The sequence below is a fragment of the Chiloscyllium punctatum genome, chromosome 44, assembly GCF_047496795.1.
Source record: "Chiloscyllium punctatum isolate Juve2018m chromosome 44, sChiPun1.3, whole genome shotgun sequence".
In the NCBI taxonomy this organism is placed as follows: domain Eukaryota; kingdom Metazoa; phylum Chordata; class Chondrichthyes; order Orectolobiformes; family Hemiscylliidae; genus Chiloscyllium; species Chiloscyllium punctatum.
The window spans coordinates 9,858,541-9,886,454 of record NC_092782.1 but is presented as its reverse complement, the minus strand read 5'-3'; the positions used below and the strand labels follow the sequence as shown (position 1 = coordinate 9,886,454).

The 27,914-nt window shown below is 41.4% G+C and overlaps 1 protein-coding gene across 5 annotated transcripts in view; it reads right to left on the bottom strand.

The window, feature by feature from the left end:
- The window catches only part of arhgef39 (Rho guanine nucleotide exchange factor (GEF) 39), a 66,698-nt gene that overhangs the window by 23,389 nt on the left and 15,395 nt on the right, over positions 1-27,914 (bottom strand). For all 5 annotated transcript variants that reach the window (XM_072562207.1, XM_072562210.1, XM_072562211.1 and 2 more), the window contains 4 exons: positions 12,303-12,484; positions 12,101-12,195; positions 7,229-7,349; positions 5,901-6,019 (listed from right to left, as the gene is read on the bottom strand). In XM_072562207.1, coding sequence (XP_072418308.1) covers positions 5,901-6,019; positions 7,229-7,349; positions 12,101-12,195; positions 12,303-12,484 — 517 coding nt within the window. The remainder of the gene's footprint in view (positions 1-5,900; positions 6,020-7,228; positions 7,350-12,100; positions 12,196-12,302; positions 12,485-27,914) is intronic.

Here is a 27,914-nt window from a genome sequence, read left to right as displayed (position 1 = left end):
AGGAAGAACGACAAAAAGCTTGAGCAATGAGATGGGGATTGGAGGATTTGAAGGGAACAAGTCTCAGATAAAGGAAGAATTTGCAATGCTGGACCAATGGGGGGGGGGGGAAGATGGGCTAGAGGTGTAGAGAGCTTGAGGATAGAAAGTTATTTCAGGATTGGTGGAGTCATTGAGACACATGGTGAGCTTGAGGATGGAAAGTTATTACAGGACTCGTGGAGTCATTGAAGGATAGGAGTACCGAAGGATTTCAAGGCCAACATGTATTTTTAATTTGAAGTGAGGAGATGGGGAACAAAGTCAGTGAGGATTAGCATGTAATGGGTGAGCGGAACATGGTACAGGATCAACTTCAAGTGGGAGAGCTTTAAATGAGCTGGAGTATGTGAAGAACAGAGGAGGAGACTAATAAGGAAAGCATTAGATTAATTTATCTCATGATGGCAATGGTAATGCTGACCATTTCAGTTGCAGATACACTCAGATGAGAGCAAATGGCCAATGACCCAGAAATGAAAGGCGCTAACAGAGAAGATGCAGGGCTGGAATCACAGATTGCAATCTAACAACAGAGCAAAACTCTCAATTCTCCAGATCTAAAGCCTAAGAGACGGCTGGGCGTGGGAATCAGAGGGCAGGATTTTTCCTTCTAAGACTTTTTTTCACTCAAAGGACATGGGGGTTGCTGGCTGTCCAGCACTCATTGCTTGTGCTTAGTTGCCCCTCGAGAAGGTGTTGGCAAGCTGCTTTCTTGAACCCCAGCAGTCCACATGCTGCAGGTTGACCCACAATGCCCTTAGGGAGGGAATTTCAGGATTTTAACCCAGTGAATGAAGAAACAGCGATACATCTGCAGGTCAGGATAGGGAATGGCTTGGAGGGGAACTTCCAAATGATGGTGTTGCCATAACTCTGCTGCCCTTGCACTGGTCATGGGTTTGGAAGGTGCTGTCTGAGGATCTTTCATTAATTTTGCAGTGCATCTTTTCAATTTGAAATTAAAGTATGGCAGTGAACATTGGTGTCATATATATCATGGCTGGGACCATGATCTTGTTTCCCAGCTTAATATCTATGCAAGTGAGATGTTGTGCGAGTTATTTAGTAAATTATATGTGGAGAGTAAGCAGCAGGTTCTCCCCACTGACACATCCTTCCAGGCTTGAACATCCTGAAGCCATAATTAAAGATCAGCAGGTCACCACTTCACTGGCTGCGAATCAGGAACTCCCCAGGAGTCTGCAGTAGTCACCCAGAGAAGCCCAGAAACACCCTCCAAGTCATCTAAGCTGGCTTCCCAAGTCACCATGGGAAGGTCCATCCTGTTCTCAGGGGATATGGCATTTGTATGCCTTAAGAGTAGTAGGTGACTGAGTTCTTTGAGACTACTCCACCACTCAACAAGACCATGGCTAACTTAGTTGTGGGCTTGGCTCCACTTTCTCATCTGTACTGTATAACCTTTGTCTTGTCTACAAAAATTTATGAAACTAGCAGCACATTAATGCTGCAGCACGGTGGCTCAATGGTTAGCACTGCTGCCTGACGTTGCCAGAGACCCAGGTTCGATTCCACCCTCAGGCAACTGCACGGAGTTTGTATATTCTGCCCATGTCCGCATAGATTTCCTCAAGGTGTTCCAGCTTCCTCCCACAATCCAGGTTAGGTGGAGTGGCCATGCTAAATTGCCCAGATTAGCCATGGAAAATGCAGGGTTACAGGGTTAGGATGGGTCTGGGTGGGATGCTCTTTGGAGGGTCGGTGTGGACTCTGGGCTGGTTGGCCTACTTTTATGATAGTGGTCTAAGGGGAAAAAAAAAGTCTGAAAATGCAGGATCTAACTTTAAATGCAATTCCCAGCAATGTTACAGTCACGCTGATAATAATGATTAAAATGTCCTTCTTTTATTGCTCAATTTATCTCAAAAGTGCAAGTGTTTTTATCTCCAGGATTAAAACAAAACATCTTTTAAAAAGAAATAATCCCCTGAAATGGAACAACAAACAGCCGGGAGCAGCTTTTGAACAAATTTACTTTAACTGGTATTAAGCTTTAGCATTTCTATTTGAAAAGCAAGAAGGCAGAACAAGCCGGAAATACCTCAAGTAGATCAAGCAACATCTATGATGATAAATAGTAAGTTAATGTGTCAGCGTCATGACCTTTCATCAAACTTGACTAAAAAAGTTAGAGGTGGAACAGTATTTTGAATGAGTACAGAAACAGGAAAAGCAGGAAGGTGTGTAACAGAGAGGAAGGCAGGAGGGATTGAATGACTAAATGAACGATGGTGCTAGACCCCAAGAAAAGATGTAGGGACAAGTATAGAAACAAAGGATGGGTCTAGAGATGTCAACGACAACGAAAGATTTAGAGATTGGACCCTGGGAATGAAATGGAAAGTGGAAATAATATTTTTGAAATGTTCCAGTTTGAGGAAACAGCATTGATAGCAATATATCAGAGAAAGAGAGATAGAGAGAGACAGACAGAGAGACAAACAGAGAGAGAGAGAGAGAGAGAGAGGGAGAGAGGGAGAGAGGGAGAGAGGGAGAGAGGGAGAGGGAGAGAGACAGAGAAAAGACACAAGTAGGACCAGAACGAAGAATGTACCATATATTCCATGAAAAAGGTAGGTTCAGTTAGAAGTTTCAAAACAAAATATTTTATTTGGTAGGATGCAGGTTTGATCAAAGGAGATGTTGGAAGAGGGTGGTGGTGGGTGAGATGTAGTTAGGTTTAGGTTTGGCCTTAGTCAAGGGAGTGGCCATGAGATCGCTCATCAATGTGGGTGCAGTGTGGAAACAGAGAGGGACCAGACGCCCAGGGAGCAAAGGGAATGCCAGGAAACCAGCAACTGGAGCAAGTTTTGAAAAAGAGACCCCTGACAATAGTAGAAAAATAAGGTCTAGACATGAACAAATCATTTCTGTGTGACAGGATAGGCTGAATAAATGGACTTTCCAGGGCAAACCTTCCTGTGGATATTGGGAATGGGCAGAAGACTCTGTGTATTTGGGAGGGGAAGTGGGAAATCATGAGACTGGAGGCAAAGATCAGTCAGGATGAGACGGGATAAGTGACAAACTGGGAAACTACAGGTTGAGGTTGTGGCTGTCAGGAGAAGCCATTAGAGAACTAGCCGTCTGCTGCCTCAAGGTTAGGTTGGTTCACTTACTTGCAACGGCATTATGCTTGTCAGAGGCATTAATGACAACGTTATGCTGGGTCTGAGGACTGACGCTGCAGGTTCAGAGGAAAGAATTTTACAGCAAGTGACTGGAGGAGAAAAACTGAGATGATGCTTCACACCAGCAGATTCTAATGAAAAGATCTGGACAGAGTAAGAGGCTAACTGGAGGATCCAGGTGGAATAAAAATTTGGAAGATGGGAGAAAAGGCCTGCTATATGAGATGAAGATTTCTCACCAAAAGTGCAGTTGTGGAGGCAAAGACATTGAAGATTTTTTTTTAAAATTCACTCATGGGATGTGGGCATCTCTGGCTAGGCCAGCATTTATTGTCCATCTCTAATAGCCCACAGGTCAGTTAAGAGTCAACCACATTGCTATGGGGCTGGGGTCACATGTAGGCCAGACTTTCTTCCCTAAAGTCCATCAGTGAATCAGATGAGCTTCTATCAACAATTGATGATGGTCTCGTGATGATCATTAGACTCTTTAATTCCAGATCCTTTATTGAATTCAAATTCCACTATCTATCACGGCAGGATTTGAACCCGTGCCCCCACAACATGAGCTAACTTTCTGGATTAATTGTCTAGTGATAATACCACTCGGTCATTGCCTCTCCAACTAACTGTAGTGAAGGCCTAAGGAGCTTCAGATTGTGAGACGACTAATTTAAGCAGAGATGAAGGTCAGAGGACAGAAAATTCATGGCGAGATAGTCTTAACGTGCATATCTCAACCCCATATGGCGTATGAGGTGAAAATATAAAATTTGTTAAGACAAGACTGAATAGCGAACAAAAAGTGTCTTATCTGGATTTATTGGTGTATTGACCTGGCATGATGTAAAACAATAAGGAATTGCTTCAATTGTGTTAAAATAAGCAGATAAAGGATTGGTGAGAATTTTACTCAATATGAAAAGTGCTGAAGTTGAGAATCAATATCAGATAGTTAATACACCAATTGGTTATTTCCTCCAATTACTCATAATAAAGTCATCATCAATTTATCGTGTTAATGATAGAGATGAAATTTTCCAGCTGTCTGAAAAATATATTCTGAGACATTAAATCACTAAGAGACACAAGGAATGCCATTTGGGGCTGTTAATGGTCATTCAAAGCAACTTAATGAAAATGACAAGGTACCAGTGGTTGGCACTCAACCCGATGCGATTCTACTTTTTCAAAAGATAAACCTGTCATGGATAAAAACATTGTGGATCGGCCTAACACACAGCATTATTGGAATACCTTCTCTGGGCAGACTGCAATGATTCAAAAGACAATTGTCCCTAGCCACTATAACAGAGACTGGGAACGGCCAATAAATGCTGGCCTTACTGAACCAGTTAGTTGCAAAGCATTGGTTGCCAACATAGTAGTTATACCAACGATGCAATAATAAAATAGGAATGAAGCACCTCCACCCAGTACTGTCTCCAAATGTATATTTTTGAAATTCTTATCAGCTGTAAAACACAAAATCTTTGGCTTTGAATTGTCAGGCATATAGTTGAGGCTTGATGTTTACATTTGTAATGAAATAGTTAATTAGACTTTGATGTACACACTTGCTCGTATACAAATACTTTACAAGTTACTTGTTTCCAAGTTAAAGTAAAACACCAAATTCAAGAAAATTAGAATTCCTGATATACCCCTGTTTGGAGAAATACCGATGTGACCCAGTTACCATGGGGGTGAGATGGAGGGATTGGTGAGGAGGTGGAGAAACAAACAGAAACTCATTGAGGTGTCAAATGGAATTTTATCAGATTCCACAGTATCCCACAAAACTAAGACAGTGGCAACTGAGATGCAGAAGAAAAGCTACTGTGCAAAGTAGAGAGAACTGTTTTGTGTTAAAGACCATCTAATACTTATGATTTCCATTCAAAAGAAGTGGAAGAGACAGAAAGGGTTCTTAAAGATTTAAGGAAGATTGGGTTGTGCTTTGCTAGTGACAGTTGATCTGGGAAAATCTGGCTAGAGAGAGAAACAATTGTCAACATTTCAACCTGGTGTGCTGGAGAGTTTGGAGTCACTTTGGGATAGCTCCTTTAATACTAGTGTTGCAGAAGTAAGACACTGAGAAAATGTGGTTCCTACAAATATTTTGTTTGCATTAGTTACTGAATGCTAAACTTAGATTTTTTTCAGTTGATGCACTGTTAGTTCTGTTGTCTGTAAATTTATGTTTGAACTAGAGTAAACCGATTTTAGTTTGTCTGTTACAGTAAAAGACTTAAGATAGTGAACGCACATCCTTTGGTTCTTTCAGTTGGTCATTTTGGAAGTTCATCTATTTTAAAAGATTGGTCTTTATCGAGATCCTTTTGAATCATGAAATTGGTAATTATGCAATAATTCAAAGTTGTGTACCATTTCTGACTTAATGGGACAAAACGTGGGCAACAAATAGGGCAGTTTATTAGCAGCAGAGTGATTCATACAAAATCAATTGACTAGATCCATCCAGGCAAGCGATGATTTCATATGCACAAAGGAGGGCTGGCTCCTAATTCGTTTTCCAGCAGAAGGTTAAGCTTGTAAACTTCTATGTTTTTAAATGTTATCAAATAGCATCCTACTGCATTAGAAGGGACAATTTATAAAACAGAAGGAGGCCATTTGACCCCTCACATCTGTGCTGGGTTGTGTGCATCGGAGAAGAGACTATAGGAACCAATGCCTACTTACTGATAAACCCGCTTATGCGGCAGTGGGAGCAAATCCTCCAGTTTCAACCCTTGGAATTCCGGTCTAGATTCTTGGAGCTTCTTAAAACGTACAAATTGCTTATTTTTCCTAATTTGTTCCTAAAATAGACCACACAAGATGCATATTAATTAACAGAGTGTTCCAGATGTTGGCAGACAATATTAATCTTAACGATCTCTTTGCACTCACTGCGAAGACGTTTCATAACATTTCCCGATTGAAACTAATTGCGCAGGGGCGCATTATTATGCACAGGGATGATACTGAAGGTTGAAAAGGACAAACCAACTATTCTCTGTCAGATCATCCTAATTATGCAGTCCCATGTTCCAACAATTACATTTATGTAGACCCACTGTTAAAATCAATGTTACTTGCACAGCTAGTCCTTAATCAATGGAATCAGTCAATTTACTATGGTCACATCCTTCTTCTTAATTAAGACAGTGATATCTCTCTAGCTCAGGATCTCAACGAGATAAATAAGTACACAGAGTGGGAAATGTCAAAGAGGTGACTCCATGAGTTTACTCCGACAAACTTTGAAGGAGGAGGACAATATCCTAAGAATGAAGGGAATGAGGTAAAGCTGAGCATTTTTTCAAAGCACCAGCTTTTTTTTATTCATTTCTGGTATGAGGGCATCAGTAGGTAGGCCAGCATTTTTACTGCCCATCCTAATTGCAGAGAGCAGTTAAGAATCAACCCCATGGCTCTAGGTCTGGAGTCACATGTAGGCCAAACCAAGTAAGGATGGCAGTTTCCTTCCCTGAAGGACATTAGTGAACCCGCTGGGTTTATCCAGCGATTGAATTTGGATTCCCAGTTATCATTAGACTCGCACTTCCAGATTTTACTGAGTTCAAATTACACGAACTACCGTTGCGGGATTCGAACCTAGGTGACCAGAACATTACCGGGGTCTCTGGATTAACAGCCTAGTGATAATACCACTAGGCCATCATCTCCTCAAATTCAAATTTCTTAGGGAAAGAGCAGGTTGCATAAAACAAAAAACTGATAGCAAAAACTGCAATTAATAAAGAATGCTTTCAATGTGAACATCCTTCATAATCAAAGTCCAAATTATGATGCTTCTGCCACTGGTGCCAAACTTAATTAGACAGTGTGGCAACCTCATTGGACAATCCACCTTTGTTTTTACATATAGTCCATTTCTATACGGTGTCAGCTCACCCTCATCATCAGAACAGCAAAGTGCTGGATTAATCTATTGAAGATATTGCTGAATGTTAATCTGTCATTACAAATACAGCTTCAATGACTCATAAAAGTTGTTGCATTACCTGTAGGACTTTGATAGCCTGCTCCATATTGTCGGTGTAAGTGATATAAAGATGAAGGTGAGGGCAGAAGAGGTCAAAGGCCAATCCAAACTTGCCATTTTCAAGATTACTCAGTAGCGTCCTGTGTAGGATATAAAAATGTTGCTTATCCAGTGACATGTCTCTCATTTTTTTCCCAAGCTAATCAAACCCCCATGCCCCATAACAGAGCATATTTTCTTCAAAGTAACACATGTAGGAAAACTTCATAGATACTGAACTCAAGTGGGAGACACGTTAATGATCGAAGACACAATGAAAGCCATATATTAATTCTCATTTAGCCCAGACCACCTGTGTCTTTACAGCTTTAAGTCAGACAGCTAGACTCCAAATGCTGCAGAATTGGATCAACAGAAGTCAAACAGATGCTGGAATCTGTACTGAAAACAAAAAATCTTGGCGATCACACAGGGTCAGGCAGCATCCGTGGAGAGAGAGCAAGATAACATTTCGAGTCAGTCTGATGAAGAGTCATCTAAGGCTTGAAACATTAGCTTGCTCACTCTCCATGAATACTGTCTGGCTCCCTGTGATTTCCAACATTTTTGTTTTCACCATGCATTGCACTTCTGCCTTGGATCATGTTGTATCAGTTAACCCATCGTACAAGTCATACCCATTTCTCAAGCTCCAAAAGTCATGTTTTTTTGCACATGCTCAGCATGTCAATATCAACCCATTTTTCACAACTCATCTTTGTAGTAGGAGGCAGCTTCAGTTTTGCATCCCAGAAATGGATGATTTATTTACTGATACCTTATAACTGGGCTCAAGTAGGCATCACAGGCTGTATTGTAAAGACATGTGGAAGTTTAAAGCATGTCCACACACAACAGGCTCACTCCTGTGAATGATAAAGGCGATGATCACGCACACACCCTCCAGTGGTTCACTTTTTGTGTTACAAAAGGTCAACGTATGGGCCGATGTCTGTGCAAAGCAGAAGGAATGCCAATAGGGGAATAGATGGGAAGCAGAGATCAAAACAACAATGTTTAGATGAGCCTTAGAAAAGGACAAGGAACAAAGTGGAACAGAAGGTGATCAATTGGCAATGGGGCTAATTTCAGGAGGGATGGGAACAGGCCTAGCCCAGGCGAACTGAATCTGTCATTGCCAAGGGAAGTGTTGCCATGAAAATCACAGTCAAAACACCTTTGAAATATTGGCTGGGCTAAAATTAAGGAGCAGGGATTAGAAGAGTTGGACTTAAAAGTTGATAAAGTCAGCAGGATCAGATGGGATGTATCCAAAGTTGCTGAAGAAAGCGCAGTGTTACATGCCATAGTCTTGCAACCCTTCTTAGAAACAGGCTTGTGCTGGAGGATTAGAGTAGTGAAAAGTTTACAACATCTGTGAGAATAAGATGCAGGGGTATACAGAGTAGCTTCAGGCTCAACAGTTTAATAACAGTGGTGAGAAAAGGATTAGAGACAATACTAGGGGCAAAAATTAGCATGAGTAAAGATAACTTCAAATCAACCTGCTCAGGGATGCTATTGATCCACCTTGGAGCAGTTGGGACTTGAACCGAACCTTGTCATCCAGAGATGGGGACACTACCATGACACTATAAGAGCCCTAAATTGATAAGAGTAGGTGAATAAAGGAAAGCCAGAATAGATGTTAAGGGACAGCCATGGTTATCCAACTTGTTTGAGTTGTAAAAATGAGTAACAGAGAGGATCGGTGAGGATGATGCAGTTAGAGTGGTGTACCTGAACTTCCCAAAGGCATTTGAAAACACGTTACATAAAAGGCTCGCCATCAAAGATAAAATCACTGGATTACTAGGGACAGTGGCTGCACAGACACAAAGTTGGCAGAGTTGCAGGAAATAAAGAGAAATATACAGCTGTTTGTCAGATAGGGGAGAAGTGTGCAGTGGGATTCCCCAAGGATCTGTCCCATACTTTTCTGGAAAACTATTAACGACCAAGACTTGGGTGCACCGGGCATAATTTTCAGCTTTCAAAACTTGGAAGCCTCATTAACTGTGAGTAGGAAAATGACAGATTTCAAGAGAATGTATAGATAGGCTGGTGGAATGAGCAGCAATGTAGGAGGTGAAATTTAAGGCAAAGAGATATATAAAATGGAATATTTAGTCAAGAACAATGAGGATTGGCAATGCAACATTAAGGGATCATTCTAATGGGAATGCAAGGAAAGGTACATACACTCAAAGCATTGAAAATTGCAAAACAAGTTAAGAAAGGTGGTAAAAGAGCAACCAAGATCCAGGGCTTTATATAGAGAGCAAGTAAACCAAGGAGGTTACAATGAACCTTTACAAAGCACTGTTACAGTCCCAACTGAAATACCATATTCACTGCTGGACATCACCCTTTAGGAAAGATCTGGGAGATATTAATGAGTGTGCAGAAAGATTTTACAAAACTGGCTCCAGGGTTGAGAGGTTGCAGTTATGTGAATATATTGAAGACTTGTTGTTCTTAGGAGAAGAAACCCACAGTGACACCAGGAAAAATATTCTTCACACAAGTAGAATGCAGTGCCTGGTAACATGCTGAAGACAGATTCAGTCGTGGCTTTCAAACAGGAACTGATAAAGCACCTGAAAAGAAGTGATTTGCAGTTGGGAAAAGAAGCTGGGACCAGTTTATACAGTCAGAGTCGTACAGCATGCAAACAGGCCCTTCAGTCCAACCAGTCCATGCCGACCATAATCCCAAAATAAACCAGTCCCATCTGCCTGCTCCTGGCCCTCATCGCTTCAAACATTTTTTTATTCATGTACTTATCCAAATGTCTTTTACACATTGTAACTGTACCTGCATCCACCACTTCCTCTGGAAGTCCATTCCACATACTAACCATGCTGTGTGTAAAAGAAAATTGCCCCTCATGTCCTTTTTCAAAGTTGATTAAGTCTTGCAGTGATATTGGTCTTGAATGTCCTCCTTCGGCACTTTTATCATTCTAGATTTTATGAAATGGCCATCAGGAAATTAAGTGAAAGATCTTCTGTCCACCGTCAGCCCACAGAAAATATAGAGTCATAGAGATGTACAGCATGGAAACAGACCTTTCGGTCCAACCCATCCATGCCGATCAGATATCCCAACCCAATCTAGTCCCACCTACCAGCATCTGGCCCATATCCCTCCAAACCCTTCCTATTCATATACCCATCCAAATGACTTTTAAATGTTGCAATTGTACCAGCCTCCACCACTTCCTCTGGCAGCTTATTCCACACACATACCGCCCTCTGTCTGAAAAAGTTGCCCCTTAGGTCTCTTTTATATCTTTCCCCTCTCACCCTAAACCTATGCCCTCTAGTTCTGGACTCTCCCACCCCAGCGAAAAGACTTTGTCTATTTATCCTATCCACACCCCTCATAATTTTGTAAACCTCTATAAGGTCACCTCTCAGCCTCCGATGCTCCAGGGAAAACAGCCCCAGCCTGTTCAGCCTCTCCTTATAGCTCAACTCCTCCAACCCTGGCAACATTCTTATAAATCTTTTCAGAACCCTTTCAAGTTTCACAATGTCCTTCCAATAGGAAGGAGACCAGAATTGCACGCAATATTCCAACAGTGGCTTAGCCAATGATCTATACAGCCGCAACATGACCTCCCAACTCCTGTACTCAACACTCTGACCAATAAAGGAAAGCATACCAAACACCTTCTTCACTATCCTATCTACCTGTGACTCCATTTTCAAGGAGCTATGAACCTGTACTCCAAGGTCTCTGTTCAGCAATACTCCCTAGACCTTACCATTAAGTGTATAAGTCCTGCTAAGATTTGCTTTCCCAAAACGCAGCATCTCGCATTTATCTGAATTAAACTCCATCTGCCACTTCTCAGCGCATTGGCTCATCTGATCAAGATCCTATTGTAACCTTCTTCGCTGTCCACCACGCCTCCAATTTTGGTGTCACCTGCAAACTTACTAACCATGCCTCTTATGTTCGCATCCAAATTATTTATATAAATGACAAAAAGTAGAGGACCCAGCACCGATCCTTGTGGCACTCCACTGGTCACAGGCCTCCAGTCTGAAAAACAACCCTCCAAATGGCTAGTTCTCCCTGTATCCCGTGAGATCTAACCTTGCTCACCATCCCCCATGGGGAACCTTGTTGAATGCCTATCTTAATAAAATTTGGTAAATAACCAACAGGAGGCTCAGCTCGGAAATAAATTGGTAGCACTCTATCACAGGCAGCAGATGGTGGTCCAACAGTGAGCACCTAATCTGGATTGATACCTCCATGCAGTACAGAGTCATAGAGATGTACAGCACGGAAACAGACCCTTCGGTCCAACTCGTCCATGCTGGGCAGATTTCCAAAATTAACCTAGTCTCATTTGCAAGCACTTGGCCCATTTCCCTCCAAACCTTTCTATTCTTATGCCCATCCAGATGCCTTTTAAATGTTGTAATTGTACCAGCCCAGGTGGCATGTTTCTAACGCTGTCTTTTATTGATCAAGACTTTTAAAGGGAGGCTTCGGCTTCTTGCTCAAGTGAAAATATAAGTTCCCATCAAGGGAAACAAATGCGGGAAAACAAGTACAGTCGGTTCTGATATAACGCGAACAGCTCTGTTCTCATGCCACCTCATGTCATTAAAAAAAAAAGTCACACAATAGCCACGCCATTTAAACTGATGGGATTGGAATCGTGTTATAGCCAGTACAGGTAAGAAAAGTTAGCATTCTACAAACAATGGTCCAAATTCTTCAATTACATTAAAGCCAAATCGGGTTGAAGAAACACACATTATAGCAGAACCAACTGTAGAACAACAAGCTAAGAGAGACAAATGAAAACACGTTGACAATAAAATCATACCTATTTACTGAATGGATGGCCTTTAAAGTGCAGAATATGGCATCTCGAACACCTGGCTGCAGGGTCCCCTTTGCTTTTAAAATTTCTATAAAATACTGAGGGAAGAGAAGTCTGTTTAGATGAAAAGGCTATTTGAACAAAAATCTGTATTCAAGTCACATAGTCGTATCCCTCACTGTAGTGTTGTCTATCACATCCTTACCACGACAACTAGTTCCAGCTGTTCAAAGTACCTCTGCTCAGTCTCAATCAACTCTTTAGCGGTTCGAATCCTCTTCCTTTCCCAACGCGCCCTCTGCTCTTCTATGGTGCTGCCTCCTGTTGTGTGCTTTCGCTGAAACTCTCGAGCCATTGGAGTATAGAGCTGATCACTGGCAGCTGGTTCTGGAAAATTAATTACAGGGGATACAGATCACTATGAATGAGATGAAAAGATTACTTAAAAAAGCCAGGTCTAAATTTCATTTCCACTGGTTACAAAATATGATGGTTGTGGGTATTCCTTGTTACCTTTTCACTTTCCAGTTATTAAACTAAATTTAAAATAAATACTCCAAGTGAGATGGTTCAATTACTACTGCATATAATTAAGACCATAAGTTGTGGTCCCAAAATTCAGATATGCAGTAAGGACAGTATTAGCTGCAAATCTGTCATTTCAAAGTAAAACAGTGGAATTTAGCAATGTGACAGCAATTAAAAGCTTGAGGTGTCGCAAACAGCTGTTTACAACAAAGATATCCCTTCAGGTATTTTCTAATCAACTGGTCAGAGATGCTATCACATACTTCTGGTTTCAAGTCCTACTTGCTACAGACTTCCTGGTCCAGAGCTAGGGATGCTACTACTGCACCAAAATAAAAGGTCTCAAGGTACCCCTTTCTAACTTGCTTTTATTCATTCAGGATGGGGTGTCACTGTATAAGCCAATATTTATTGCCAATCCTCAATTGTTAGGAGTTAAAAGTCAACCACATTGCTGTGTGTCTAGAGTCATGTGTAGACTAGACCATGTTAGGATGGCAGTTTCCTTCTCTAGAGCATATAAGTGAACCAGATGAGTTTTTCCTGACAATCGACAATGGATTCATAGCCATCACTGGAGTCTTAATTCCAGATTTTTACTGATTGCCAATTCCACCATCTGCCAGGGTGGGATCCCGAGAGCAACACCTGGGTTTCTAGAGTAACAGTGCAGTGATGATCTCACTTGGCCACCACCTTTCCTTCGGCCTGTCAGAGTTTAAGCAATTGAATCCAAAACAATTTCAAGCAGATTGTGATTTGGCATTTTTTTTTTGTTTGCTTAAACCAGAAAGACCTGCCACATGAGACCTTGTCAAATACCTTATTCCAATCCATGTAAAGAACATTCTCATCAATCTTCCTAGCTACTTCCTCAAAAAAGTCCAATTAAGATGATAATACATGCCCTTCCCAGAACAAAAGCTGACAATCCCCAATAAAACTAGGCCCTCTTCATGTAATCCTGTCTCCCTGTATTACCCAGCACCGAGATCAGACTGACAAGGATTTAATTATTTGGCCCATCCTCACAACCTTTTGGAATCATGGTGAAAAATTCACAGACCCCAATCTTCTGGTATCTCCCCTGTAGCTAGTGAGGATTTGAAAATGATCCTTCAATCACCTGCTATACCTCCCTGGCTTCTTTTAACAGTCTATGAGTCAATAGGAACGTAAGGAAGTGTTGTTGCAATTGTGCAACAAATTGGTGAGACCACTTCTTGGTGTTGCATACGGGTTTTGGCCCCCTTACTTGAGGAAGGTGCTGCCCAAGTACCACCTGAACATTACCTACCCCACCAGGAGCCCGAACATTTTAGACCACTGCTACAGCACTGTGAAAGATGCCTACTGCTCCATCCCCCACTCTCATTTCAGGATCTTCGACCACAATGCCATGTTTTTCTCCCGGCTTACAGGCAAAAGCTCAAGCAGGAGACCCCCTCGCAGATACAGGTCCAGTGCTGGTCAGAGAAGGCAGATTATCAGCTCCGGTGCTGTCTGGAATCGGCTGATTGGGACATGTTCAAACAGGCCGCAGGTACCTTGGACGAGTACACCACTACCGTCACAGACTTTATCAGCAAGTGTGTGGAGGACTGCGTACCGAGGAAGTCAATCTGGGTGTTCCACAGCAGGAAACCCTGGAAGGATCAGGACATACAGAACCTGCTAAAAACCAGGCATGAGGCCTTCAGATCAGGAGACCCACTCAAATATAAGGAATCCAAGTATGACCTTCACAGAGCCATTAAAACAGCCAAGGACCAATACCGATCCAAACTACAGACCCAGACAGACACCCAACGACTATGGCAAGGACTGAATGACATTGCAGGTTCTAAAAAGAGACAGTGCAAGATAGCAGACGATGATGTATCCCTCCCAGATCGTCTCAATGCCTATGTTCGCTTTGAGCAGAATTTCGGTGGAGAGGTAACACTTATTTCAACAAGTCCTGACGAACCTCTCCCAACAGTCACTGCATCAGAGCTCAGATCAGTTTTCCTTTGTGTGAATCCAAGGAAAGCAATGGGACCAGACGGAGTACCAGGCCGTGCACTCAGAGCATGTGCAGATCAACTGGCAGAGGTCTTCTTGGACATCTTCAACCTCTCCCTGCAGCAGGCCCCTGTCCCTGGCTGTTTCAAAAGGGCCAACATCATCGCTGTGCCTAACAAGGCTCATGCAGCATGTCTCAGTGACTACCGCCCAGTGGCCCTAACTTCGGTGGTTATGAAGTGCTTTGAAAGGCTGGTCCTGGCATTAATCAACTCCAGCCTCTCCACTAATCTTGACCCACTCCAATCTGTCTATTGGACAAACATATCCACGTCAGATGTCATTTCACTTGCCCTTCACTTCTCCCTAGAACATCTTGACACCAAGAACAGCTACGTAAGAATCCTACTCATTGACTACAGTTCAGCTTACAACACTATTATCCCCTCGAGACGGATTACTAAATTTAGTGATCGCGGACTAAGACCCATCTCTGCAACTGGATCCTCAGTTTCCTGACCCACAGGCCACAATCAGTGAAGATTGGGGACAATATTTCATCCTCACTAACACTCAACACTGGAGCACCCCCCCCACCCCCCAGGGGTGCGTACTCAGCCCCCTACTATACTCACTGTATATCTATGACTGCAGCACCAAATACCAGACTAATGCCATTTACAAGTTTGCTGATGACACCACCATAGTCGATCGAATCTCAGATGACAACAAAACAGAATACAGATGATGGTGGAAGACCTGAAAAAATGGTGCACTGAGAACAACCTAGTTCTCAATGCTGGCAAAACCAAGGAACTCATTATTGACTTGCGTTGGATGTTACTCATGTCCCCCTACGCATTAACAACACGGAGGTGGAACAAGTGGAGAGTGTCAAACTCCTGGGAGTGGTATTCCACAACAAGCTTTCTTGGACTCCATGTGGACGCACAGGTTACAAAGGCCCAATAACGTCTATTCTTCCTGAGGCAGCTGAGGATATTTGGCATGACTGTGAATACCCTTGCCAACTTTTATAGGTGCGCTATCGAGAGCATTCTGTCTGGATGTATCACCTCGTATGGCAACTGTAACATTCAAGATCAGAGATGGTTACAGAGGGTGGTGAACTCAGCCCGGACAATCACAAAGACCAACCTCCTATCTATAGAATCCATCTGCCAGGCCCACTGTCAAGGAAAGGCCGGCAGCATTCTCAAAAGATCCATCCCACCCTGGCAATGTTTTTCTCCAACCTCTACCATCCGGGAGGTGGTGTAGAAGCCTGAACACATGCACCAGCTGGTTTCAAAACAGTTTCTACCCTACTGTTGTTAGAATACTGAATGGACTCACAAACTCTTAACATCCGCCTGTACCTGTGTTTTTGTTTTTGCTGCTGTTTACCTATTATTTACTATCTGTGCTACTTAGCTCTGTGATCTGCCTGTATTGCTTGCAAGCTTTTCACGTGACAATAAATTCAATTCAATTCAAGGATGTACTTGCTTTTGAGAAGGTTGAGAGATTAATTCCAGTGATGGAAGGCTTGTCTTATGAGGAGAGATTGAGCAGTTTAGGTCAATACTCACTCCAGTTTAGAGAAGGGTGAGGGATGCTCTAGTTGAGGTATAGAAAATGCTAAACGGGATTGACAAAGTACACAGAAGGTGGATGTTTCCCTGTGGGGGGCAATCTAAAATGAGAGGTCATAGTTTTAGGTCATGTCTTAAATCAGAGATGAATAGAAATTACCTTCTCTTGAAGGGTTATGACTCTGTGAAATTCACTACTCCAGACTGTGGTGCATGTCAACACACTGAATAAATTTAAAGACCAGATAGACAGATTTTTAAATCAGTCGTGGGGAGTGGAACAGGAAATTGGGAATGGAAGTTGAGATGAAGTCAGCAGTGATTGAGGGGCTTGAATTGAGGGGCTGAATTGCCTCCAGCTTTGAGCTGCTGTCTTCTTATGTTACACAGCGGGACCTCACAAATGACAATGAGATAGTCACTTGACAGGATAAAACTTGAATATTGCTGAAAGCAGACACATGCTGTCTAAACTTTTCATTTTGTGTTCATCAGGACAGATGCAAGAGTACCAAATGTTGTTTCCTTTCAAAGTTTGCACTCTTGCATCTGTCCTGATGAATGCAAAATGTAATGTTTTGACTACATATTTCTTTCATTCCTCGCCCGCACCAAGATAAGATACCAAATGAACCAATTTGATGCCAATGGTTAAATTTCGGTCAAGGTTTCAACAGAATTTTCTTCTTCAGATTGTGCCATTTAATCATTTACGTTGTTTTATCCAAAGCAAGACAATGGTGTTCTTCTTCCTTCCATGGACATCGCCTTCCTCCAAACTAAATGATTGGACAATTTTAAACTTGAAAGATTGTCAGCAAATACATCTTAGTGATTGAGTGAAAACTCAATGAAATGCAATCCTCCAAAATCACAAGATATAGTTTATTTCCCGTGCCTGCCAAATTAACTGATTCTAGCTAAAACAAATATTTAGCTTCTTACTCAGTTAAAGCGCAGTACTCGAGCTGCCCTTTATAAGTGCAACCTGAAGATTAGTTTCTTCTTTGTGATATAATATAAATTGGCCATTTTAAAATTTATTTTTGTCCAACATTCCAGACATTTCAGGGAGCAGATCTTTTAAGATAAAACAGTGATTCTATTTGCTTTGAGAAATAAGTGATTCTAAGGGAAAAGGACTTGATGAAAGCATCCATCAGCCTAAGTCCACAAATAGGTCACCAAGACTGTCAATTTCAATCTGTTCTGTAATTAAATACATCACTAATATAGATTTTTCGAAGATTGTCACTCGTTGTACAGACATCAAGACTGTGACAAATCACAGTGTGCAGCCTTGAAAGTTTCAGCAAATTTACCTTGGTAACCACAAATCTAATAAATGAATACAAAGCCATAACATACCCATTTGAGTTGATAGTTTAAAAAAAAAAATTTCTTGGAATAAATTTTGAGCTGAATACAAATTGGATGATGCAAAACTCTACAGACCTTTTTGCTTATTATTATTCTTATTCATTCGCTGCTGAATATCCAGTTCACAAACTTTAAAACACTTCGCCACATATACATGATCACTAGAACAGATGGATGCAAACACATAATAAAAACACCATACTTCTGTGAAGAAATGAGAATAGTTCAGGTACCAATGTCCTATGATACATACCCTAAACATTTCCCCTTCAATATGTAGGGCCAGACTGGTGCACATTTTGTTAAATAAATGTCAATAAATATGACGCATTTCAAATTTTAAGCAAGGACATTGCTGAATCTCTCGCAAATGCTGAATGAAGTTTTCATATTATTGTACATTTTTACCCCTTTATATTTTACACTTCATGGAAAGCTTAGCGGCAACATTATTAACAGCATCCTGTGGTAAACGAATCCTGATTCGATGCGGATTGCAAGAGAATCACAAGGGCCAGCCACAGTAACACACCTTAGAACAATGTACATATTGAGGCTGCTTGTACCCTACAAATGAAAAGATCAGGCCCCGGGTCTCCATAACTAACAGTTTAAAGAAAAGCTCTGTTATACTATCTCATCCAATTGAAAACTGTACTAGAGAGCCAAACAGCTCAAACAATTTACAACTGAGACTGTTTTTGCAGAGTCAAGTGTCAGTGTACAATACACACATACAGATATCCACTAAATACTTACAAAATAAATAATAACCTGAAATTTCTTCCCAATTCTTACTAATTTCTCTCCTGTAATGTCTTTAGGAACAACAAAATATGGATTATTTTAAAAGAATCCCAAAACTGACTGCTCGACTATCAACAGTCACAGTCTACTCTTCAGGAACTGTCCAAAGTCTGAAGATAGATCTTCTGACTTTTATTCTCGAATCTCTTCTCATTTCTAACCTGAATGTGGGGCATTATTTTTTCTTCTCACATTTAATACTTTTCTCTTAACCCAAAAAAGCCTGATTTAATTAGTGCTTTGAAAGCATATATATTCATGTAGCCTGAAAGGACCAGGGAAAGGTCCCTTTTAAATTAGCATTGATACAACCAACTGACAGTGCAATCCCATAAACAAGAGAAGTCATTCATCCTTCCTCCCCAGGAATGAAAAGATTAGAGGTGTTCCCATTTGGAACCACAAAAAAATGAGGAACCTCACCTGGAGTCTGGGAGGACGGTTAGGTCATAAACTGTCAATCAAAATAAGTTACAACAAGCAGTCTGTCTGGTCTAATTCTTTTCATAAATATAGGATTCCAGCAGCGGAAGCAGGCCAATTGGCTCGAGTCCACACCAATTCTCCAAAGAGCATCCCACCCAGGTCCAATCCCTTACCCTAGCCTGTGACACTGAATTTCCCACAGCTAATCCACGCAGCCTGCACATGCCTGGACACTATGGGCAGGTTAGCATGGCTGATCCACCTCATCTGCACGTCTTTCGACCTTGGCAAGAAACTGGAACACACGGAGGAAGCTCATTCAGACACGAGCAAACTTCACGCAGACATTCACCTGAGGCTGGAATTGAACCCAATTCCCTGGCACTGTAAAGCAGCAGTGCTAACCACTGAGCCACTATGCCATCCACATTCATTTAATCATTCTGTGTATTTTCTCTCCTTCCCTTCTCACCCTTTATGAAAACTTAATATTTATTTTTTGGACAGCTTTTCGTCATCTGTTTGAAGGCAAATTAAAGTTTTTTTTTAATTGCTCAACAATTCTTTGACCTTGGATCACACCATCTGACCATGTTTCAACACATCCACATTTTAACCCTTGTTTATTGTACGTATACATTCAATTTATTTCTAAATGAGACTCATTAGTGTCACATCAAGTGTTCTCCGGACTTCAATTAATTTCACAAGTACTTTTAATCTATTAATGCCTCCTGATCAGTTTCCTTGTTCACATCTTCTTAATAAGGACCTGGGAACATGCAATCTCCCATGATTCATCTTCAGTTGCATGAGTGATGGTTTGGATAAGGTATATTCCATTTGGTGAGATGTCATTGACCCAACAGGCTGATTCTCCATGGATGCTGCCAGACTAGCCGAGTTGTTTTCAGCATTTCCTGCTTTTTAATTTCAGTTTCTCAGCATCTGCAGTACCTTCATTCTTGCAAAATACCCCAATTCCTTTCAAGAAATTTAACAATAACCACAAGAAATCACAACATTCCTTTTCTCTTTATAACTTTACTACATATGGTCTATATTGACTAGGTGGTGGTGTAGTGATAATGTCACTGGTTTAGCAATCCAGAGATCCATGATGACGCTCTAGGGATACTGACACCCTGTCAGGAAGGATTCTGACATCCCTACGCAGTCTGTGCATGATTCAGCGGCTCTCTGAACTGGCCCAGCAGTCTGCTCAAGAGTAATTGGAGACAGGCAACAAATACTGGCAGTGATGTTCACACCTCATGAGCAAATAAAAATAAAATTCTAGTCTCAATTGCATTAGTTAAACAAATACCAAGTGCTCTGATTCTGGGTGAAGAAATGTATTCCACAGATATTTTGCTGCACCATACAACTCAAAACAATTTCTGATACAATTTTTCATGCTTAAGGCCTTTTTGCATTTGCCTTCCTAGAGCCAGCATGATCATGATAATTTAATCCATGTTCTGATTAAATTATCTCTTCATTACACCACATTCTTCTTCAGGACTCTTTGATAGTACTTCTTACCCATAAATGTGAAATCTTGTGTTCTTTGAGTCCCAATGTTCTTGGCTTGCTAATGTGTTTCCTTGGAATTCCAGATATCTTATTGTACCATGTCTGCAACACTATGCACTACTGTGACAAAACTTGTCAGCGTTCCTCGCCAGCTTTAGAAGCACAACATAAACTTGGCTTGTTGAATCTGGCTGGCAATGACCTGCTGAAATGAGACAGCATTCCCCCCAGGAACCGGATTCACAGAGCTCAACAAAGCTCGCTCACACCACAGGATGCACCGCAAGCCCATGTCATGACCATGGATCAGAACTTCAGAGTATTTGTTAACATTTCTTTTACTTCTAATTATATATTTCTTTCTTGAAAGGAGAACTGCTCTGTAAAAAATGCAGATTTAAATTCAGTGACTGTCTGCCAAAGTCACGTGTGGGACTGATGAGATGTTACCTGTAAAGGTGTCAAAGAAACTTTAAACACATGATTTCTTGTGAATGTTAAGATAACAAGGGGCTGAGAACAGCCTACTAAACAGCAAGTCACCCCCCCCCCCCGGATTATATTCCCAAACACTTTTATTTTCCCCTTTGAATAATACACAAGGACAGGGATTGAAAAGCCAGTTTCAACTCTACTGGAGTGGATTTGTGGGACAGGAAGTTCTCACGTGCAGCATTTGCGAAGAACTGCCATTGAAACACCTTGTTTTTCAGGGAAAGGAGGAATCACTCGCAGAGCATTGCAAAAACCAGTTTAAACCAGAATCAAGAATCTCAAACAACCTGCAAAACCAAGAATCTCAAAAATCTTCCGGTCAACTTCCAATGTCACTTCAGATAATTTCCACTGTAACAGGCTCAACATCTTTACGAACTAATCAGAGACTTATGTACTTTAAAAACCAGGAGCAGGAACAGGCCAATCTGTCCTTCAAGCCTGCCCCGCCTTTCAATATGATCACAGCTGATCCTATATCTCAATGCTATATTTGTACTTTATCCCCTTACCCCTTCTTGCCTTTAAAATCTAAAACTTTATCTTAAATATATCTAGTGACCATTGCCTTCTATGGGAGAGAATTCTACAGGTTCATTACCCTTTGAGTGAAGAAATTTGTCTTCATCTCAATCTCAAACAATCTGCTCTGCATCCTGAGGTAGTGTCTTCCGGTCTTAGACTCTCAAACTGGGGAAAGCATCCTCTCTGTATCAAATCTGTCTAGTCCAAATATATCCTTGTTTTGAAAAACTTTTATCATTTTGGCCTAGCCGTATTTCTAATGGGTGGCACGGTGGCTTGGAGGTTAGCACTGCAGCCTCATAGCTCCAGGGACCTGGGTTCAATTCCAGCCTGTGGGCGACTGTGTGGAGTTTGCACGTTCTCCCAGTGTCTGCGTGGGTTCCCTCCAGGTGCTCCGGTTTCTTCCCACTCATTACAAAGATGTATACATTAGGTGAATTGACCATGCTAAAATTGCCCACAGAGTTAGGTGCATTAGTCAGAGGGAAATGGGTCTGGACGGGTTACTCTTTGGAGGGTTGGTGTGGACCTATTGGGCTGGAGGGCCTGCTTCCACACTGCAGGGAATCTAATCTAGTCTGAGCAGGTGTGTGAGTTGTATTACTAATACTTCTCAGGCTTATTAAATTAATAAACTCCTTGTTAATTCAAGCAGCTTGGTTAAACTAGGTCCTTCTAAAAGAGAAGTTAATTTGGTTCTGGGGGAAATGTATCTTGCTGGGAAAGGATCTTTTACAAGTAAACCTTCTTGCAACCAAACAAGGACAGGAGTGAATAAAGGGGAGCCAGTCACTCTTCCTTCCCCCGGGGAGCTTATTAGTTTGGGGATTTCCTGTCTGGAACTGGAATGAATTGGGGAGCCCTGCATGGGGTCTGGTTGTAAGACCTGAAACCATCAGGAAGACACTTCGATTTTACCTGACATCCTGGAGGTAGCTTGCATCATGCCTGCTGCATGACTACATCAAAATTAAATAATTACATGGAACCGAGGGGGGATTCAGGCTGTTTCCACTCCCGCTAATTGCAATTTAATGTGGAATATTTTCCCTGTCAAATTAACTCGATTAAGCTAACCAAGGAGGTAATTTGCTTATTGGTCTCCAACTGGGCTCTCCCCAGAGGCAGAAGAGGCTTCAATACCATGACACACTGCTCCAGAGAGGCTCCAATTTATATAAATTAGGAACAGCAATAGGTCATTTGGCTCCTCGAGTCTTTTCTCTGCTATCTATCAACAATGATTTCTAGAAAAAGGCACCTTCCAAATCTTTGACTCCTATCAAGGGCAGCAGGCACATAGGAACACCACTGGATACCAAAATCTCCTCTAATTTACACATCATCCTGAAATAAAATCAAAATGCTGGAGAAACTCAGCAGATCTTGCAATATCTGCAGAGAGAGAAATACAATTACCTGTGAGCCCAATCACTCTTCTGCACGACATCCAGCTAACTTTGACTAGATTCCCTACCAGAGTAACTACCCAGATTCATTTCCCTACATTTACCTCTGATTACTGCACCTAACATGGGCAATTTAGCTTGGCCAATTCACCTAACCTGTACATCTTTTTGGGAATATGGGAGGAAACCCATGCATGCACGCAAACTACACACAATCGCCCGAGGCTGGAATCGAACCCAGGTCCCTGGTGCTGTGAGGCAGCAGTGCTAACCACTGAGCCACCGTGCTGCCCCGGACTTGGAATTTCCACCTACACCCTTATTACCAGTCCCATTTTCTCTTATTATGTACTGTGAAAATAATACGACATATTAAATGCCGCCGCCTGGAGATTTCATTTAGTTGTGTTGTCTTCTTTTCCCTCCAGCATAATTTGGTCAAGTCAAGCACGTAAGGCAGGCCTTTAAGCACCGATCATGTTCAGTACCAATCCAGTTTCTGTGATTTTTCACATTATTTAGCAACACATCACATTAGAAGCAAGCTCTACTTCCAACAATTGTTATGGCCCCAAATTAAACAGTTGGTCACACATTTGTAGGCACTGTTTGAAAAATTTACAGATGTTGTCCTCATTCGCTTGGCCAGTATTCACTTGCCATTCTAATTGCCATGGACGTGGTGGTGTGAGCTGCCTGTGTGAATGACTAGCCCTTGGCAATTACAGACTCCCCCACAGTGGTGCAAGGAAGACAGTTCCACAACTTTGACTCAGTGATACTGAACAAACGCTGATGCAGTTCCAAGTGGAATAACGGACTAATACCTATTCAAAATACTTTGGGTGTTTTGTGGTAAACTCACACGGAGTTGCCTTAAAAAAACTGCATCCGGTTACCAAATACCATTAAGTAATTGCGCTGACTCGTGATACATTTTTGATTTGAAGACTCGCTCATGATTTTGAGCAGAAATATGAAAGAAAGAAATCCTTTTCAAAGGTGGAGCAATTTTACCTCAAATCGGCTTTATCGACTGCATCTAAAGTGAAAACTCTTCCCCAGTGTCATTCTGAAAACAGTTGTGGAAAGTTTTCCATTATAGATTTGACAAAACAATGCATTCAAAGATACAGAAATCAGAGCTGGTCTCAGCAAAATGATTTTTAACAAAAAAAAAATCACTGAGAAAACTGTAAAATGTCAGGATTAAAGTACACAGAGGAAAGTTGAAAATCTTTGGTAACATGCATGGAAAGTGGGAAGGGGGTTGCAATTTAGGATTGCAGCAAATGAGAGAAATATTTGTGCAATTTTTTGGCGTAAAAGTACAAATCAAATTACATTCAAATTATTTCAAACAAACTATCCTTACAACTGTGTAATCTTACAGTGAAGATGTGTCAAAGCTTTCCAGGAAATTTGGAGCCACAACAGTTGTGCTTGAGGTTTATAATGGTATCAAGTATCAGTAACAAACATTTTCTGAAGAGTGATTTAGAAAGTATATATCCACCTCTCAAGCAAGTATCTTCTGCTGGGCACTTTACAACACTACCTCGGAATAAGCCTGTTAATTAGCAGCAAATCGTCAGATTTCAAAGACCCACAATCATTGGGAACTCAACTGAGACAGCTGAAAATGACTGCATTAAGAACTCTCACAAGAGACATTGAAAGACAGAGACAGACAGATTGATTCAAAACTTGGATCTCAGACACATTGCCCTATGCACAGTGTCTCTATTCAGTACGAGAGTGGAATTAACCCTTACACCACTTTGCTGAAAAGCTGACATTTTGTAAATGTTCTGAAGAAGTAGCTACCTAAAGACAGCACAATCCAGTTATATCTTCTTGTTCTCAAATTAGAAATAACAATCACAATTTAGACTCCAAATGATGGAGATTTACTGAGTATACTTCTTTCCACTCTCCATATGACTAATGCACTGTTATTCGGCACATAACTGCAGTGCAAAGTGAATGTGGTACCCCATATATACATTCTCACAAGAATAAGTTCTTATTTCTTTGTTAATAATATGACATTATAACAAATCCCATTAAATGTAGTGCCCAAGCTGGCAAAATGGGACTACACTTAATTTGAATACCTGGTTGACATGGACAAGTTTGAATCACAGAATCCCTACAGCATGGAAACAGACAATTTGGCCCAACAAATCCACACTGACCCTCTGAAGAGTATTCCAGACAGACCCATTCCCCTACCCTATTACTTTTACATTTTCCCTGATTAATGGACATAACCTACACATCCCTGAAACACTATGAGCAATTTAGCATGGCCAATTTACCTAAACTGCACATCTTTGGACCATGGGAGGAAACCAGAGCACCTGGAGGAAACCCACACAGACACCTGGGGAATGTGCAAACTCCACACAGACAGTCCTGAGGGTGGAATTGAACCAGGGTTCCTGGTGCTATAAGGCAACAGTGCTAACCCACTGAGCCACTGTGCCACCCATAGGCTGAAGAGTTTGTTTCCATCCTGTACAGCCTTATAACATGCAGTAAAAGTCAGACGGTTAAACATTGGCTATTTGCAGTCAGATCCATGCTCTCTGGATTAAACGTTCCAACAAAAATAGATGATTAATGTTTGGGACACCTGCACAGATGCTGTCACAACGTTGTAATTCTCTAAATCCCCAAATCTTGACCATGACGAAGGATACAACACAAGGGTATCAAAGACAGCTGCACAGCCAATCACACACTCGATATGAGGTTAAAGGGGAGAAGGCATTGGCCAGGACCCAAGCTTAGGCAGCCTTAAGTGATTCAGGTGGATCACTGTAGCGTCACATAGACCTAGGTCTAAACACCAGAAAATACTGAAAGGGCAGCCACATTGGACAAGAAACAAACATGTTTCACAGTGCCACCTTGTGATTGGAGACCTGCAACTACAGTCCAACAAGCATTTAGACTCGTCCAAAATGTTGAGGGGTTGTTTATTAGAAATTGTTAACACAGTGGCATAAAAGGTATGACCTAAAAACTGTAATTCAAATCCAGTTCATAAACTGCTTGCGTTTAGCCTAATGCTGGGAGTCAATGTTCTTTGGTAATGTGCATGGGAAGCCTCAGTATTTTGGAGTTTAGATGGAGGGAAACATTTGGGCCAAACCTGGGCCAAATGTCATGCTATGTCTTTGCTCCAATGTAAGACATAGCTTTTATATTGATAATTGACAGGAGTGCCAACTGTGTGACAAAAGGAATATGTTTTACAGTCAGGAGGTCCATACAAGGGCAATTTTGGTTTTATATAGATATATGTAAACCACGACATATTAAATAATGTAACCTGCACTTGGCTGGAGGTTGGGTTGGTGGTGATGTGCGTGCGTGCGCACGCGAGAGACACAGACAGACAGACAGGGCTGAAAAGGGGCTTTGGGAGGAATCAACAATTGGGCATCTTAAACATTGTTTCTAAGAGTCACTTAAACTGACTTCAAATATCCTCCAGCCAGTGATAACTATTTAAGTGATCCATATCATCCCCTTCTGTAGTATAACTGCCTGCTTCTCTCAGAGTACAAGGGCATCCTAAGCTAGTCTGGAAAGGAGACATCAGGCCTTAAGATCCAGTTGCAACCAAGGAGATGGGAACCCTTTCAAACAATTCCAGCTTCTCCCAGTGGCTGAAACCTACTCAAAATGGACCGCAGTAGCCAAGACCCCTAAGTACAACAAGTGAGCTCATTTCAAATCCTGCAGCACTTTTCAAATCAGCATTGATCAAAGGCAGACCTGAGAAGGAAAAAAAACAATGAGTAATGACTTTCTGAACACAAATTCCACCTGCTTGCATACAAATGAGAAGTAAGTCAATCTGCCCCTCAAGTCTGCTCCACCATTCAATAAGATCATGGCTGATCTGATTACTTCATATTTTCCCTACCCCCGATAACCTTTTACCTCCTTGTTTATCAAGAATCTAACTCTGCCTTAACAATACGTAAAGACTCTGCTTCAACCAGAGTTGTAACAACTCATCAACTATAACTTTTTCATCCGTTAAACTGATGATCGCTTATTTTTAAACAGTGACCTCTAATTGTGAAATGACCAACAAGAAGAAACATCGTCTCTACATCCATCCTGCCAAGACCCCTCAGATACTTATTTTTCAACCAAGTCACCTCTTAACTCAAGCTCCAAACCTAGACTGTCCAACCTTTCCACATTAGACATTAGTCTGGCAAGCTTTTTCTGAACTACTTCCAACACACATGCATGCTTCCTTAAATAAGGAGACAAATATAGTATTCAATGTTTCTTGTGATTCATGCATCAGGATACCCGGACCTCTGCGCATAGCTTTACAAACTCAACAATTAGATGCACTTCTTTTTTATTCTCCCTGCCAAAATGGACATTTTTATATTTTCCCATATCATAATCCATTTGTCAGATCTTTGCCCACTCATAACCCACCTTAATCCCTTTGCAGCTTCCTCATCTCAACTTCACAACTTATCTTCCTACTTAACTTTGTGTCGTCAGCAAATTTAGCAATCATATCCTATAAGTCTTCAAAGTCATTTATTCAAATTGTGAAAATGTGAGACCCCAGTACTGATCCCTGTGGGATATCATTGATGATATCTTGCCAACCAGAAAATGGCTAGTCTGCATTTCCTGCTCCCAAACTAAATTAGTCCCACCTGCCTACGTTTGGTCCAGATCCCTCCAAACATTTCCTATTCATGTACTTATCCAAATATCTTTTCAATGTTGTTACTCAACCTACATCCACCACTTCCTCTGACAGTTCATTTCACACAATAATCACTTTGTAAAAACGCTTCCCCTCATGTCTTTTCTAAAACTTTCTCAGACCACCATAAAAATATAACACCTAGTTTTGAACTAGGAAAATTACATTTGCTATTCACCTTATCTATGCTCCTTGTGATTTTATAAACCTCTATAAGGTCACTCCCCAACCGCCAATGCTTCAGTGAAAACAAGTCCCAGCCTACTTTTATAATTCAAACCCTCCATTCCCAGTAACATCCTGGTAAACCTTTGCTAAACTCTCTCCAGTTTAATAATACCCTTTTTATAAAA